The 15390-nt window shown below is 35.9% G+C and overlaps 1 protein-coding gene across 1 annotated transcript in view; it reads left to right on the top strand.

The window, feature by feature from the left end:
- Window positions 1-15390, top strand: part of chd2 (chromodomain helicase DNA binding protein 2) — a 186769-nt gene that overhangs the window by 67620 nt on the left and 103759 nt on the right. The window contains exon 5 of the mRNA XM_053499720.1: window positions 1021-1134. Coding sequence (XP_053355695.1) covers window positions 1021-1134 — 114 coding nt within the window. The remainder of the gene's footprint in view (window positions 1-1020; window positions 1135-15390) is intronic.

Genomic DNA, 15390 nt, shown 5'->3' with positions numbered 1-15390 from the left:
TACATGCTCACCTTCCTTCATATATACACTACATGTCGTACGTTTACATCCTGGACCATTGCACAAAGACACTTTAATAACTTTGCACACCTACCTTCACAACTACACTACATGTTTACGTTTACATCCTGGACCAGTGCACAAAGACACTTTAATAACTTTGCACACCTACCTTCACAACTACACTACATTTTACAGTTTTACGTTTACATCCTGGACCAGTGCACAAAGACACTTTAATAACCTCTGCACAAAGTCACTTTGTTCTATGCATATTTGCACACACAGCACAGTATATTTCAATTTGTACAGTAGATTTCAATTTTTGCACATTATATTTCTATTTTTATTTTTAGTTCTATTTTTTTCCTAGCACATTTCTATTTTTATTTTTAGTTCTATTTTTCCTAGTTTAATTTAATTTTTTATTTAATTTCTATTGTATTTCTTTTATTCATATTTATTTCTTATTTGTAAACTTTAATTCTCTTCTAGGGTCAATGGCAGCCGTATAATGCATTTCACTACATTTCGTACTGTGTATGTTTGTGTATGTGACAAATAAAATTTGAATTTGTTTGTTAGACTAAAACTAAACCAAATAAGCTGTTAAAATTTGCCCTGGTCCTACAAAAATAGAACACCTTTAGTGATCAAGCCAGGCCATTTCATCTCATTAAAGGAAATGGCCATTAAGAGAGTTCCTGGGAGGCCAGAGTTGAAAATTTTCACTCTCATGGCTGGGGCTGTTATTTCGCACAATCAGTTAAGTTAAGCTAAGTTAAGCAGCTAAGTTAATCAGATAGTCCCAGTTTGACTTAAATGCCCTTTGTACTTTTTGCATAATAAGAAATTGTATGCAGAGTGTGGTAAGTATATTTAGTTAGCCCACAAGAAACCTTTTGTCTACATGATATTTGTATTGCTGGTGGATATTTATGGTCTAGCATGGCATACTAATGTAGCTAAAGCTGTTTCTAGACCCAGCAGGTAAAAGTTCTGGTATTTCTGTCTTGAAAGAAATACCTGGAAAGATGACTCAAATGGTGAAGATGATGGTGAGGAAGAACCCAGCAGTTCAGAGAGTGAGCCGGAAGAAAAAAAAGTTAGATCCAGGCGACTTCCTGCTAGAAGGTAAGAATGCAGAGAAATTACTCTTTTAGACACCTCAAGGAGCTTAATGCGTTTTCTTGAGAAAATTGTAAATGAGAAATTGGTATGATTTTTTTCCATCCAGTAGTTCTAGTCTATTGTTTAGCATTCTGTAAAGGTTGTCCCCTACTTACAAGTGAGTTCCTTTCCAGGAGTACATTTATAAGCTGGATTTATTATAAGTCGAATATACTGTACAATATAAAGCATACCAATCCACTTGACTAAATCTGTCCCCTTTCCCAACACTGCCATCATGTGGCCAAAAACCGTAACTGTGCCTAAGGTAATTAACATACAGTAAAATGTGTCTGTGCCTTTAAATCACGAGGGGAATCCCAGGTGCCATTTTATCTCAGAGCGAATTAACCCTAACCCTAACCCCTAGGCTAAGCGCCGAGCACCGGTCATGTAGTTTAAAGCTATTATGCGATTTCCAACTTGCGATTCTAATTTCTCTCAGCAGATGGTGGAAGGGATCACGCATACTATGCGTCATTCAGTGTGTATATGTAACTATCTCAGTTTTCATTATATATATATATATATATATATATATATATATATATATATATGCTTCCGTGAAATATTTAACTCTACTAAGTCTCTACTTATAAGATAAATTATTTTATAATGTTTTGAAAAAATTCATTAGTTTGTTTATTCTATTTAAAGCTCCTGAACTGTCAGATGTTTTTTTTTAGTGTGACAGTGCTTTAGATGGAGCAGATCTATGCTAAAAGAATGTAATGACCCCTCCTGAGGATATAAAACTTTATTATTGGGTTTGAATAAATCAGATCTACCACAGCAGATAATAAACTATGCTGTGTCATAACCGAAACAAACACCACAATCATTACATTGTTTAAGCATAGATCTGCTCCATCTAAAGCACTGTCACACTAAAAAAAACATCCGACAGTTCAGAATCTTTAAATAGAATGAATGAACTAATGAATTTTCTCAAAACGTTATAAAATAATTTCTTATAAGTAGAGACTTAGTGACTTCCTTAGAGACTCTGTAGTAGGTTTTCTCAGATGAATATGAAAAAAAAATACCGCTCATTATCAACGCTAAATGTTTATATGACTGTCAGGGACTATTTAAATTAATTAATTAATAAAAGTTCTGTTTAGTGCAGAATTTTCCAGTATGATACACGTCTGTGTGTTGATCATTCTAAATTGAAAGCATGCATATATATAGTATAACATATTTCAGTTAATACATCTTCCTTGGTTTATTTCTAATGCTGTGTATAACCAAATTGATTTTTGAATAATTTGTGTAAAAATACTGAGTTGTTTTCTCAGTTGAGGTTTTATTTTACAATTAAAAGCCCCTAATTACGGTCAAGAATAAAGGTTCACTAAGTTGTGAAAAAACAGTAACAGTGCCATCTATAGCAAATACAGTGGAACTTTGGATTGCAAGCATAATTCGTTCTAGGAGCATGCTTGTAAATCAAAACAATTGTATATCAAAGCAAATTTCCCCCATAAAAAATGATGGAAACTGTTTGTTCCACAACACAAAAATATTCATATAAGAATAATTAATACAAAATATAAAGTAAAAATAAAAAAAGAAATTAATCTGCACTTTACCTTTAAAAAGAATCGTGACTATAGTAATTGAGACCAGGGGAAAAAAAAGGAGGGAGGGGTGGGGAAAGGGGCTCCTGTGTACACTAGTTTACCGATAGAGACTTTCACTCAACCAAGTTCGTGCGCACAGACACACAAACACATCACACAATTTTTTATAGAAATTCTTAGTTTATTAATTTTTTATCTGAAACCTATGAGTGACTGTTGATTTCTTGCATGTCTGTTCAAATACAGTTATGTAAATAATTGGTGCAGTGTATTTTGTTTTAAATCCTAGTATAAATAAATATTTGTTTCAGATACAGTGGAACCTTGGATTATGAGTATAATTTGTTCCGGAAGCGGGCTCGTATTTCAAAACACTCGTAAAACAAATTAAATTTTCCCTCAAAACTAAAAAAAAACTCAAATTATTTGTTCCACAGTCCAAACAGTATGCAACTACCCTTTTTCACTCTTTTCACACGCATACACTCAATGGAAACCTTTTTTTATTGGAAAAATAAACAAAAAATCTCTCTATCACTCGATTGAGCGACACACTAAGGGAATCACTGTAGTAAAGGTAAAAATAAAACAAAATAACCTGCACTGTACCTTTAAAAAGAAATGCTACAGAGCAGTGTTTTTGTGTAGAGCAGAGAGAAAGTGGGTGTGTGATTATGAAGGCTAAAGGAGGTGGGGTCTGTGTGTGTGTTTGTGTTTTTAGGGTTAGGGGGCACGGTGTCCAATGACGTGTGCGCGCATAGACACACACAGCAGGCAAAAAGCACACTGTAAAAAACTACCTATAGAATCTACCCAAAAAATGTGAGGTAACAATTTGCATTAAGTTTGTTTGGGTACATGCCAATTGAAATTAGGTAAAGTCTACTCATTGCATCACATAATGAATTACCTATTAAAATTAAGTAACATTATGTTTATGCAATGAGTAGGCTTTACCTATTTTAAATTGGCATGTTATAGCTAATTTATTTTGGTACTTTTTATGAAAAATATGGGGTGAAATGTACCCAAACAAACTTAATGCAAATTGTTACCTCACATTTTTTGGGTAGATTCTATAGGTAGTTTATGACTAACAAGCCAAAGTTTAACTTCATTTGAAAAAAGTTCACCCGACACAGTATCATGATTATATATCTATATATATATTATTAAATAATCAAATAACAGAGAAACAAGGTACAAAACTATTTTTTATAAAAAATAGCAGAACAAGAGAATAACACTGAATAACCGTACTTAGACTTGTGTAACTGTCCCCAACATAAAGCAAGGAAACACTCTATTCCATTCAGTGTGGAGTTTAGCTAAGTTTACCTAAACAGTCAAAGGCAGACAAATGCACCTCATGCAGACAAATGAGTCCAATTCGTAAAGACAGGAAAGTCCAAATCCTACGGACAGACACATGCACACTTGTATAAACATTTCAAATTGTAATATTTCATTTAACATAGGATTATAACGATTCTTTATTATTAACACATATACGGCATTGACCTAATCATAGCTCATAAAAGCACATCTTAAAGTCAGTTATATCCATGTTACAAAAGGAAAATGTTGTGTGACTGTCCTAATTTTAAGTAGTTTGTATTAAACTTTTTCATTTTAATGAAGAAATGGATTGAAGACATAATTTAGAAAACAAGTGTTCTAGATTTCAACACTATGTTAAACTCAATATCAACAACAGCACTGTTAGCATCATATACTGGACAATTGTAGTTTTAATTTATGCAAGCTTGCTAAAGTAAACATTTAACTACAATTAAGTTAATATGTCTATAATTTTTCCAACACAAAAATAACATTTGTTTGAGTGACAAACATTCTTAAACACATCTTTAATATCAGACAAGTGCATATTTTAAATGCTGTAGCTAAAGCTTAACTCCAAACTTCTTGTTTTACCAGCAAAAAACACAAATACTTATATTTAAATGTTAGCTTTCTGTAATTAAAGTTATTTCTATCTTTTTGTTAACTTTATCTGTTAGACTTTGGCTAAGGCAGTCACTAGCTAGCTAAGAGTTGACTATCTTACTAGTTAATGTTTCGGTAACTTAAAACAGATTGTGCTTTATTACTTTACAGGCATAAAATACGAGTCAATATTATATTCCCGGTAAAACGTTTGAAATCTTGTTTTTTTCCGTACCACTTATACCTAACTAATGCGGGGAAAAATAATTTTTCTCCTGTACATTACCATTAGCTAAGCTAGCTTGTTATGACAAATGTTTGCCTAAAGAAAGCTACAAATGTGAACTCCTCATCAAACATACAACAATGACCACAAACCTTATGAGAGATAAGAATAAATGTTACCCTTTGCTTTCATGATATGATAAATAGACAGCATGTTACAAACATATTTTACCTTCAGCCCAGAAGCTTGACAAATGAACATGTGCCTCAAATAGCTCATGCTTACAACAGATCCAATGTTTTGGGGTATATATTACAATGTTTTTTTAGGTTGCAGTTATTACTATAAATAATTAGGTAGTGTGGGTGAATTTTACTCAATATTATATAATTAAACTTGATGACGAAAATAATAGGTAAATGGTAGACTATTTGCAAGGGTAGTATTTACCACCCACCAAAATCATTTTTTACAGTGCAGGCTAAGCCTTGAGCAGAGACTGGCCTTTGCTTTACAAATGCGCTGTACACACATGCATACTGACACAAAATAAAATATATTGTACACGCACACACGCTCACAGTGTTCTAGTAAACAGTACATGCGTGCATGGATGTTGATTATACCAGTAAAAGACGAGCACTAAGACCCAGCAGGGGAGACGATTACCCACATATCCACAGCATAAAAGAGAGAAAAAACATTGATTCAGTTGTGATCACGTGACGCTCGGCGTCAAAACAAGAAGCACATGCGTGATAAGTGGTACTCTGTACTCCTAAACCAAGACTTGTTCGTTTTCCGAGACACAATTTATTAAAAATCTTTGCTCATCTTGCAGAACACTCACAAACCGCGTTACTTGCAATCCAAGGTTTTACTGTGGTTTAAGTTTTGTCATATTTTCTGTAGTTATGCTTATTAACCACAAAAAGTTGAATTGCAGTAACTGTAAATTGTGCAACTTCATAAAGTAGGTGTTGTCTTTTTTGATCAAAGTTTTTTTTATTTATTTTTAAACTTTACAGAAAAAACACAACAAAAGAGAACACAAAATCAAACCCCCCCACCCCCCCCAACACCAGACAAACACAAGGATGCCATAACGATCGGATGTCCATAAAAGATTTAAATTAAATAATAAGTAATCTTCACACAAACTTCCTTTACGGTACTATGTTATCTGCGTTCATGCTCTCAGAAAAAGTTAAGAAAGGCTGCCAAATACTATAAAATGTGCCAGTAGACCCTCTAACTGTATAACTACTTTTCTCCAGTTTAAGACAGTACATCTCCTGCCTTATCCAGTGGCTAAATGTTGCTGGATCAGGGTCTTTCCATTTAGTCAAGATTAATCTCCTATCCAAAAGGGAACAGAAGGCCAATATTTTAACTTTACTTTGGTTAAAACTGGTATTTTCTGGAGGCACATTAAACAATGCAACAAATGGAGTTGGCTCTACTATCTCTCCAAATACTCCAGAAAAAGTCTCAAAAATATTGGTCCAGAACATGTAGAGTCTTGGACAAGTCCAGAACATATGCTGCAGAGTTGCAGGAGCCTGCCTGCATCTGTCACATGTGGTGTCCATATCAGCCTTAATCTTAGAAAGTCTGACTTTTGACCAATGTAGACAATGCACAATCTTAAATTGTATTACAGCATGTCTAAGGCAAATAGTTGATGAGAAAATTCCCTGTATTATTTTGTGCCAGATTTCCTCTGAAATTGGTTCATCTAAATATGTCTCCCATTTATTTCTGAGTAAGTCTAAGGGTATTGAATCATACATATTGAGTATTTCAAACATGTCATTTTTAGCAATTGGGGCAGCCTGTGGTAACTCTTTAAGGGAAAACGATAGTCTGAATTGATTCCAGATTTTAACTGAATGTATAACAACTGGCTTAGAGGTCAAACTAGAGATTGGTTGAATAAATGGTATTTTAGAACACAATAATGCTATTAGAGAAGTGGGCCTAGCTGAGGCCCCCTCCAGAATTGTCCAAACAGGGGGATTAATATCCTTATTTAACCAGAACATCAGTGCTCTTATATTGGCTGCCCAGTAATAATACATAAAATTTGGAAGTGCCATCCCTCCTTTTGCACGAGGTCTCTGCAGTATACTTCTTTTAACTCTTGGTGTTTTTTTGTTCCAAATAAAGTTTGAAATCTAATTTTTTAATTTGGAGAAGAAAGATTTTGTTAAGAATAACGGAAGGCACTGAAAAATCGTACTGGCCTAAGCAGGGGGACACGTCGGACACTGCAGGATTTAAGTCCGTGGCAGTGCAGTGTGTTATTGCTGGTATCTTATGTTATTTTGGTCCCAGCTCTCTGCATGTCATACAATAGGTCCCCCCATGTGGTTCTGGGATCTTTCCCCCCAGTTCTTGCGATCTTGTTGACCCCACGGGGTGAGATCTTGCATGGAGCCCCAGATCGTAGAAGATTATCAATGATCTTGTATGTCTTCCATTTTCTAATTGTAGGAGCCAATTTGGTCTGTCTATAATTTGTATTATAACAGTTTGCTTTGTGTTTTAATTTGCATGTAATAAAGTATAGTTTTCTTTAGTTTTTCCATATATAAATGTGTGTGTATTTGTATATATATTCAGTATTATTTCTGTTTTTGGTAAACAATTAAACTTGACTTTCTGAAATTCAAAGGGTTGTGCTATGGTTGCTTGTTACCAGGTCACATGAGTAAAGGTTGTATGCAAAGACTCACTTGTCAGAAATGCTCATTAAAGCATCCAACCATCTTTCATATGCCAGAAAGGAAGCCAGTACTTTCAGGAGCCAAAGATGGAGAAAGCTCCATGGCCATCACCGAGTCATGTACTCTAACCAGCAAAACTTGTGGCTGTACTGGGGCTGGTCATTCAGTGTGCTCATTGGCCATCGTACCAGTTAGAGTTAAGTCCAAAACAGGGCAATCATTAGGTTATAACCTATGCCTTCTTGGATCCGGGAAGTTCTGCAACATTTTGCACAGAACAGCTAATGAAGGAACTAAGGCTAACTGTGGTAGATAAACAAACATTCTCCTGCATACTATGGGACAGGAAAGGTCTGTTAGTACAAGTTTTCACCGAGCAGGAAATAAGCGGACTGAATGAGAACAATTTTGTAAATCTCCCTCAGGTGTTCTTGCAAAGTCAGATTCCAGTTAAAAAAGAAAACATTCCGCAGCAGAAGGATTTAAAAAAATGGAGGTACCTTAAAGAGGTGTATCTTCCGCCGATTGATGAAGGTATTGGCTTGCTAATAGGAACACATGTACCCAAGATTTTTATAACCATGGAAAATCATCAACAGTAGAGGAGATGGATCTTACGCTGAAGACCATCCTGGGCTGGATTGTAAATGGGCCATTAGAGAGAGAAAACATCCAAACTGACAGAAACACATGGTGGCCCCAGGTGATGGCAAACAGGATTTTAATTGTAAGTCTGGAGAACCTAATTCAACAGCAAATGAGTTATGATTTTCCTGAGTGTAAGCAAAGTGAAAAATTGGAAATGTCTATAGAGGACAGGCAGTTTATGGAGTCAGTATCACAGACCATAGAGCTTGTTAATGGATATTACTGCATTGACCTTCCAATAAAGAAGAAGGATGTAACGTTTCCCAACAACTATGGTGTTGCTTTCTTACGTGCACAATGTCTAAAAAGAAAAAAATTCAAAAGAAATTTGGATTTCCACAAGGACTATTGTAGTTTTATTAAGGACATGTTAATAAAAGGTCATGCAGAAAAGGTTCCTGCAAGTGAAAAGGAAGGAAACCCTAGTAGAATCTGGTACATCCCACATCACAGGGTGTACCACCCACAAAAACACAAACTTTGAGTGGTGTTTGATTGCGCAGCTACTTACTGTAAAGTTTTTAAAGTTTCGTAGTTAAGAAGCGAGTTGCTCAGTCTGTCCGCTGTGCTTAGGTAAGCTTCTCTGGCACCAATAGAGAGTCTCTCACACACGTTGTCTGTCAAAAAGGTCTCTGTTTATTAACAGCAAAAGATGTTTTTTTTTTGCTTGACCAAACGCCTGTGCCATCGACATATGTTACTACAAAGAACATAAACCATTGTAAATGTCCTGGTGAGATCCTGAATCAAAGGAGAGAAGGATAGAGAGGTGTCTGTCCAGAGACGAATCACAAGATGTTGGCTCAAGTTAGGGGGAGAGGGGAAAGGAGAAAGAGGGAGATAGGGAGAGAAAGATAGAGAGGGGGGGGAGACATATGAAGAGTATGGGAAGGTGAGCATGGGAGCATTCACAACTCTAAAAACAGATGCAAGAGGAAACGGGAAGATGGCAGCAGGAAAGATTTAACACTTTCATATCAGATCTATGTCATAGAGAGCAAGAGAGTAGAAATTGAACTTTACGAGTAACACAGTTTACGAGTGTTCCGCAAGACGAGCAAAGATTAATATATTTTGACTTGAAAAACGAGCATTGTCTTAGTTTACAAGTACTAAGTATCATGTATCACGCATGCGCTTCTTGTTTTAACACCGAGCGTGTGATCACAACCAACGTTTTTTCTCTCTTGCGCTGCAGAATTGTAGGTAATCGTCTCCCCTGCTGGGTGAATACATACACATACGCACCCTTTCTGCCTTACACAGAAATTCTGCAAGCACTAAGACCCAGCAGGGGAGACGATGGGTAACATGGTGTGGGTGTAATGTGCGTGCACACACACACACACACACACACAGCGCCTGCGCGCACAAACGGAAACACTTATCTGTCTTTGAAGGTGAAGTGCAGGTTAATTTCTTTTATTTTTACTTCATATTTTGTATTAATTATTTTATGCATTTATTTTTTTAGGCTGTAGAATGAATAATTCGAGTTTCCATTATTTCTTATGGGAAAATTAAATTTGGTTTAAAAGTGTTTTGGAATATGAGCCCGCTTCCGGAACGAATTATGCTCGTAATCCAAGGTTCCATTGTATGTAAAATAATTTTAACACTAACCAAGGAAAATCACTCAACTCTCAGCTATTATTAAGGACCCGACTTCATTTAAATCTCTTATTGGTGTGCTGATGAGATTCAGACGTAAGCCAATAACACTTGCAGCAGATGTAGAAGGGATGTTCCATCAGGTTCACTGTTCACTTATTTGGTGCCACATCCTCCCCAAGTTGTGCAATCTACTCTCTACAGAGCTGTGCAAAAGAAACACTGCAAGAGCTTTTCAGAACAAAACACGAATGGGATGAGGTATTCCAGAAACTCCCAGACATCAGTGGAACCTGTGGTTGGCTAGTATTTAGAACTTAAATAAATGAGATGCATAAAGCCAATTAACTTTGGTGAAGTTACTTAAGCACTATTGCAGCATTTTGCAGATGCCAGATAGCTGGGTTATGGCACAGTATCATACTTACTTATGAAGAATCACAGAGGTAACGGACATTGTGCCTTTATTTTGTGTAAGGCACAAGGGTGGCTCCAGTAAAATCAGTTACTGAACCACGTCTTGAACTCACTGCAGCTACAATAGCTGCTAGAATGGACAATATGCTGAAATCTAAATTGGACCTGGGTCTTCAGGAGTCTGTATTTTGTACAAACAGTACTTCAGTCTTGAAGTATCTAAACAATGTAAGCACACAGTTCCGTACATTTTTGGCCAACAGAGTAACTTCTATTACAGAGCTCTCTAAAGTGTCACAATTCTTCGTCCAACCCAGCTGACATTGCCTCAAGAGGACTTACTGTAGATGCTTTTCTTAAAGCAAAATCATGGCTCACAGGTCCATCCTTTTTTCACACGCTTAAAATATCTGGCAATGATATTAAGGTTACGAAAGTCTCAGTCAATGTAATGTCTGCAGATAATTATGATTATACTTTTCAGTTCTTTTCACACTACTACTATTTTGAAGACACTAATGGAAAAAAGGAAAGAGCTGTGCCATGCTCCAGAGCACAGTATATCAGTAAATTCTGAACTTGAAGAGGAAATGAGAACCTTCAAAGCTTCACTGTTGGTTGTTACATTGATATTGTCATAAGTGAGATTGAGACTGCTGAGCAAGAGATTATTCGCTACAGCCAAATAGTTTCCAGGAGAAATCAAGGCCCTTCCGCAAGGTAAACCTATTAAATGCAGTAGCGCTCTCTACAGGTTGTCACCAGTTTTACGAGACACGATCCTAATAGTAGGTGGCAGGTTAAGCAGATCAGCTATGCCTGAGGAATCCAAACCATGTTTCAAATCTGATCTTAAGATCAATTTATGTAGATGTTGGCCACTGTAGTCATGATCACATGTTGTTAAAGTTGCGAGAGAAATACTGGATTCAAAAAAGCACAAACGGCCATCAGAACAATTCTGTCTCAATGCACCATTTGCAAATGCCAATGCAGCGTTACAGGCAAACAAGTCATGGCTGACCATCCCTGTGACAGACTTTTGCCAGATGATCCCCTATTCACAAATGTAGGCATTGATTATTTTGGCCCATTTTAAATAAAAAGAGGAAGGACATTGGTTAAGTGGTATGGGGTAATCTTTACTTGCCTGACAATAAGAGCTGTTCACATTGAGTTTCCTAGCTCTTTGGATACTGACTTTTGCGTTCATGATACGGAGATTTGTTTCTAGAAGGGGCCAAGTTCAAACAGGTAGGTTTGACAATGGAACGTATTTTATTGGAGCAGAAAGGGAGTTGTGAAAGCCCATATAAAGTTTAAATAATGACAAGATTGAGACAACATTGCTTGCAAAAGGTGTCCCCCATCCCCCAATTTGTAAATATTTGTAAATTGTATACCAGAAACAATTTCTGTTCCGTGTTTATCTTCTATGCACTTGTCATGTGAGAGTGAGGTGGTACGGGCAGGAAACAAGGGAGGAACAATTTTCTTATCGTCTTGTTTTTTTGTGGAAAACTTGTTTAAACGTTTGAGGAAACACAAGTTTAGGGTTTTTATTTGTGTGATGTGATATAGGATACAGGAACCAACTGTGAGTTTGACATTTTGTGTGATTAAACTTGCATTTGTTTAACAAACTTTCAACTGGCTTCTGTGACGAGTAAGAATCCATTTTCATATCGCTCTAAGTTAATTCCGGACTTTGCGTCTACACTAATAATTGCCCCCACAGTTGATTTCTTCACACGAAGCTGCTTACCTATTGCAGATTTAGTCTTTCAAGACTGGTGCAGGTCTACAATTTTGTTTCCGGTGTCCTTTGACAGCCCTTTGGTCTTATCCATAGTGGAGTTTGGACTGTTTGAGGTTGTGGACAGGTGTCTCTTATATACTGACAACAGAAGCCATCTATACAGGTAATGAGTGGAGGACAGAGGAGCATTTTAAAGAAAAAGTAACAGTTCTGTGAGAGCCAAAAATCTTGCTTGTTTGTAGGTGACCAAATACTTATTTTCCACCATAATTTGCAAATAAATTCTTTAAAAATCCTACAATATTTTTTTTCTCTCTCTCTCATAGTTGAGGTATACCTATGATTAAAAGTACAGGCCTCTCTCATTTTTTAATTGGTGGCTTACTGTTTTGCCCCACTGTCTGGTATAAAGGAACCTAAGTTTCTATCTTTCACCCACCTTCTAGACAAAGAATAATGTAATGCAATTTAAAATCTATTTAATGTGCAAATAATTGTTTTAGAGAAAGTGCAATTTAAAAAAATTAAAAACAATTTTTTAAAAAGTGTTTGTGTGGATCATGTATAAAATATACAATAGGTACATATGGTACTGGATTAATTAGCTTAATTTTGCTGTTCACTTAATGTATTACATGTTTCTTTTTCGCTGGACAAAAAAATCCTTTGTACCCATACTGTTATGCAGAAGTGGGTAGAGTAGCCAAAAAATGTACTCAAGTGAGAATAGCTATACTTTAAAATAATATTTATCCAAGTAGAAGTAAAAAGAAGTCATCCAAAATCTCACTCAAGTAAGCGGTAAAAAAACATTCGATGAAACGGCTATTCATGTACTGAGTAACTGTTTTAATCATACTGTCTGATTATTTTTTTTAGAAATTAAAATAATACTGTGTCATTATAATATACGCACAGTATATTATTTATAATTATATTAAATATAATTATAATAATTATGTATGCTAACATTGCAACATGTAATAAGCCAGCTAAACTTATTGTGACATGATGCTGAAGTGGCAGAAAGAGAAGAGACAGCAGTATGGAATTGTTCATTTGCACTTTGTATAAGCGAAACATGCTTTGTATATGAGGTTAGAGGTGTTTATCCTCTTCTTTTGTAGCACTGGAGACAGATGCCTCTATTCAGTGAAATTTTATTTGTATAGCGCTTTTTAATATTAGTGATCAATAAGAGTGGGGAAGACAGCATCTAAACATACAGTGGTGTGAAAAACTATTTGCCCCTTCCTGATTTCTTATTCTTTTGCATGTTTGTCACACAAAATGTTTCTGATCATCAAACACATTTAACTATTAGTCAAAGATAACACAAGTAAACACAAAATGCAGTTTTTAAATGATGGTTTTTAATTCAAATTCAAATTTTATTTGTCACATACACAGTCATACACAGTACGATATGCCTATACGACTGCTAGTGACCTTAAAGGAAAGAATAGTAAAAGCTTATACATAAGAAATAATAGGAATGAAAGAAATACTTTAAAAATAAAATTAACTAGTAAATATGCTGTACAAAGTAAAATATACTGTAATAAGAGAAATACGCTAGAAAATAAGATTAACTAGTGCAAATGTACTGTACAATGTAATAGTAAAATAAACTTTACAAATAAGAACAAGATATCTATAAAAAAACAAATTTTTTTTAAAAAAAGCCGTTTTTGCCCAGTCTCTTTCTTATGGTGGAGTCGTGAACACTGACCTTAATTGAGGCAAGTGAGGCCTGCAGTTCTTTAGATGTTGTCCTGGGGTCTTTTGTGGCCTCTCGGATGAGTTGTCTCTGCGCTCTTGGGGTAATTTTGGTCGGCCGGCCACTCCTGGGAAGGTTCACCACTGTTTCATGTTTTTGCCATTTGTGGATAATAGCTCTCACTGTGGTTCGCTGGAGTCCCAAAGCTTTAGAAATGGCTTTATAACCTTTACCAGACTGATAGATCTCAATTACTTTTGTTCTCATTTGTTCCTGAATTTCTTTGGATCTTGGCATGATGTCTAGTTTTTGAGGTGCTTTTGGTCGACTTCTCTGTGTCAGGTAGCTCCTATTTAAGTGATTTCTTGATTGAAACAGGTGTGGCAGTAATCAGGCCTGGGGGTGACTACAGAAATTGAACTCAGGTGTGATAAACCACAGTTAAGTTATTTTTTAACAAGGGGGGCAATCACTTTTTCACACAGGGTCATGTAGATTAGGAGTTTTTTTTCTCCCTTAATAACGTAAACCTTAATTTAAAAACTGCATTTTGTGTTCAATTATGTTATCTTTGACTAATAGTTAACCGTTTTTTGATGAGCAGAAACATTTTAGTGTGACAAACATGCAAAAGAATAAGAAATCAGGAAGGGGGCAAATAGTTTTTCACACCACTGTACCAGTTTACCATAATTCTCTACATCCATAAGTCCCCCAGATCTGCTCCTTTACCTAAGGCAAATCTATTTACAAAACTGCTTGATTAAATAAATGTTTTTTTAGCCTAGACTTAAACTGAGACTGTGTCTAAGTCAAGAACACTTTTTGGAAGGCTATTCCATAACTTTGGGGCTTTGTAAGAAAAAGCTCTGCTCCCTGCTGTAGTTTTCATAATATGCGGTACTGACAAGCAGCCTGCATCCTTTAATCGAAGTAGGTGTGGCGGATTGTAAGACACTATCAGTTCACTCAGATACTGCGACCCGAGACCATTTAATGCTTTATATATCAAAAGTAGTATTTTAAAATCAATGCAAAATTTCACAGGGAGCCAATGAAGTGAAGATAAAATAGGGGTGATCTGCTTGTATCTTCTGGTTCTAGTGAGGACTCTTGCTGCTGCATTCTGGATTAACTGAAGCTTGGTTATGCACTTAGTTGAACAACCGGACAGTAAGGCATTACAATAGTCCAACCTAGAGGTGATAAAAGCATGAACAAGTTTTTCTGCATCGTTTAGGGACGATATATAACATAACTTCACAATATTTCTGATGTGAAATATTGCTATCCTGGTGATATTTTCTACATGAGCTTCAAATAAAAGGCTGGAATCTATAATCACACCAAGGTCTTTTACTGTTGCACTAGATAGAACAGAAAGGCCATCTAAAGTTATAGTGTGATCTAACATCTTGCTTCTAGCTGCATGCAAGCCTATTACTAGAACTTCTGTCTTATCAGGATTAAGCCAAAGGAATTTAATTAGCATCCAGTCTCTTTATACCTCTCTCATCTGGTTTTGCAGAGACATGTAACTGTGTATCGTCAGCATAACAATGAAAACTAATAACATG

Source organism: Clarias gariepinus, chromosome 7 (assembly GCF_024256425.1).
Source record: "Clarias gariepinus isolate MV-2021 ecotype Netherlands chromosome 7, CGAR_prim_01v2, whole genome shotgun sequence".
In the NCBI taxonomy this organism is placed as follows: Eukaryota; Metazoa; Chordata; class Actinopteri; order Siluriformes; family Clariidae; genus Clarias; species Clarias gariepinus.
The sequence above is the reverse complement of the archived record's forward strand: the minus strand, read 5'-3'. Positions and strand labels throughout refer to the sequence as shown.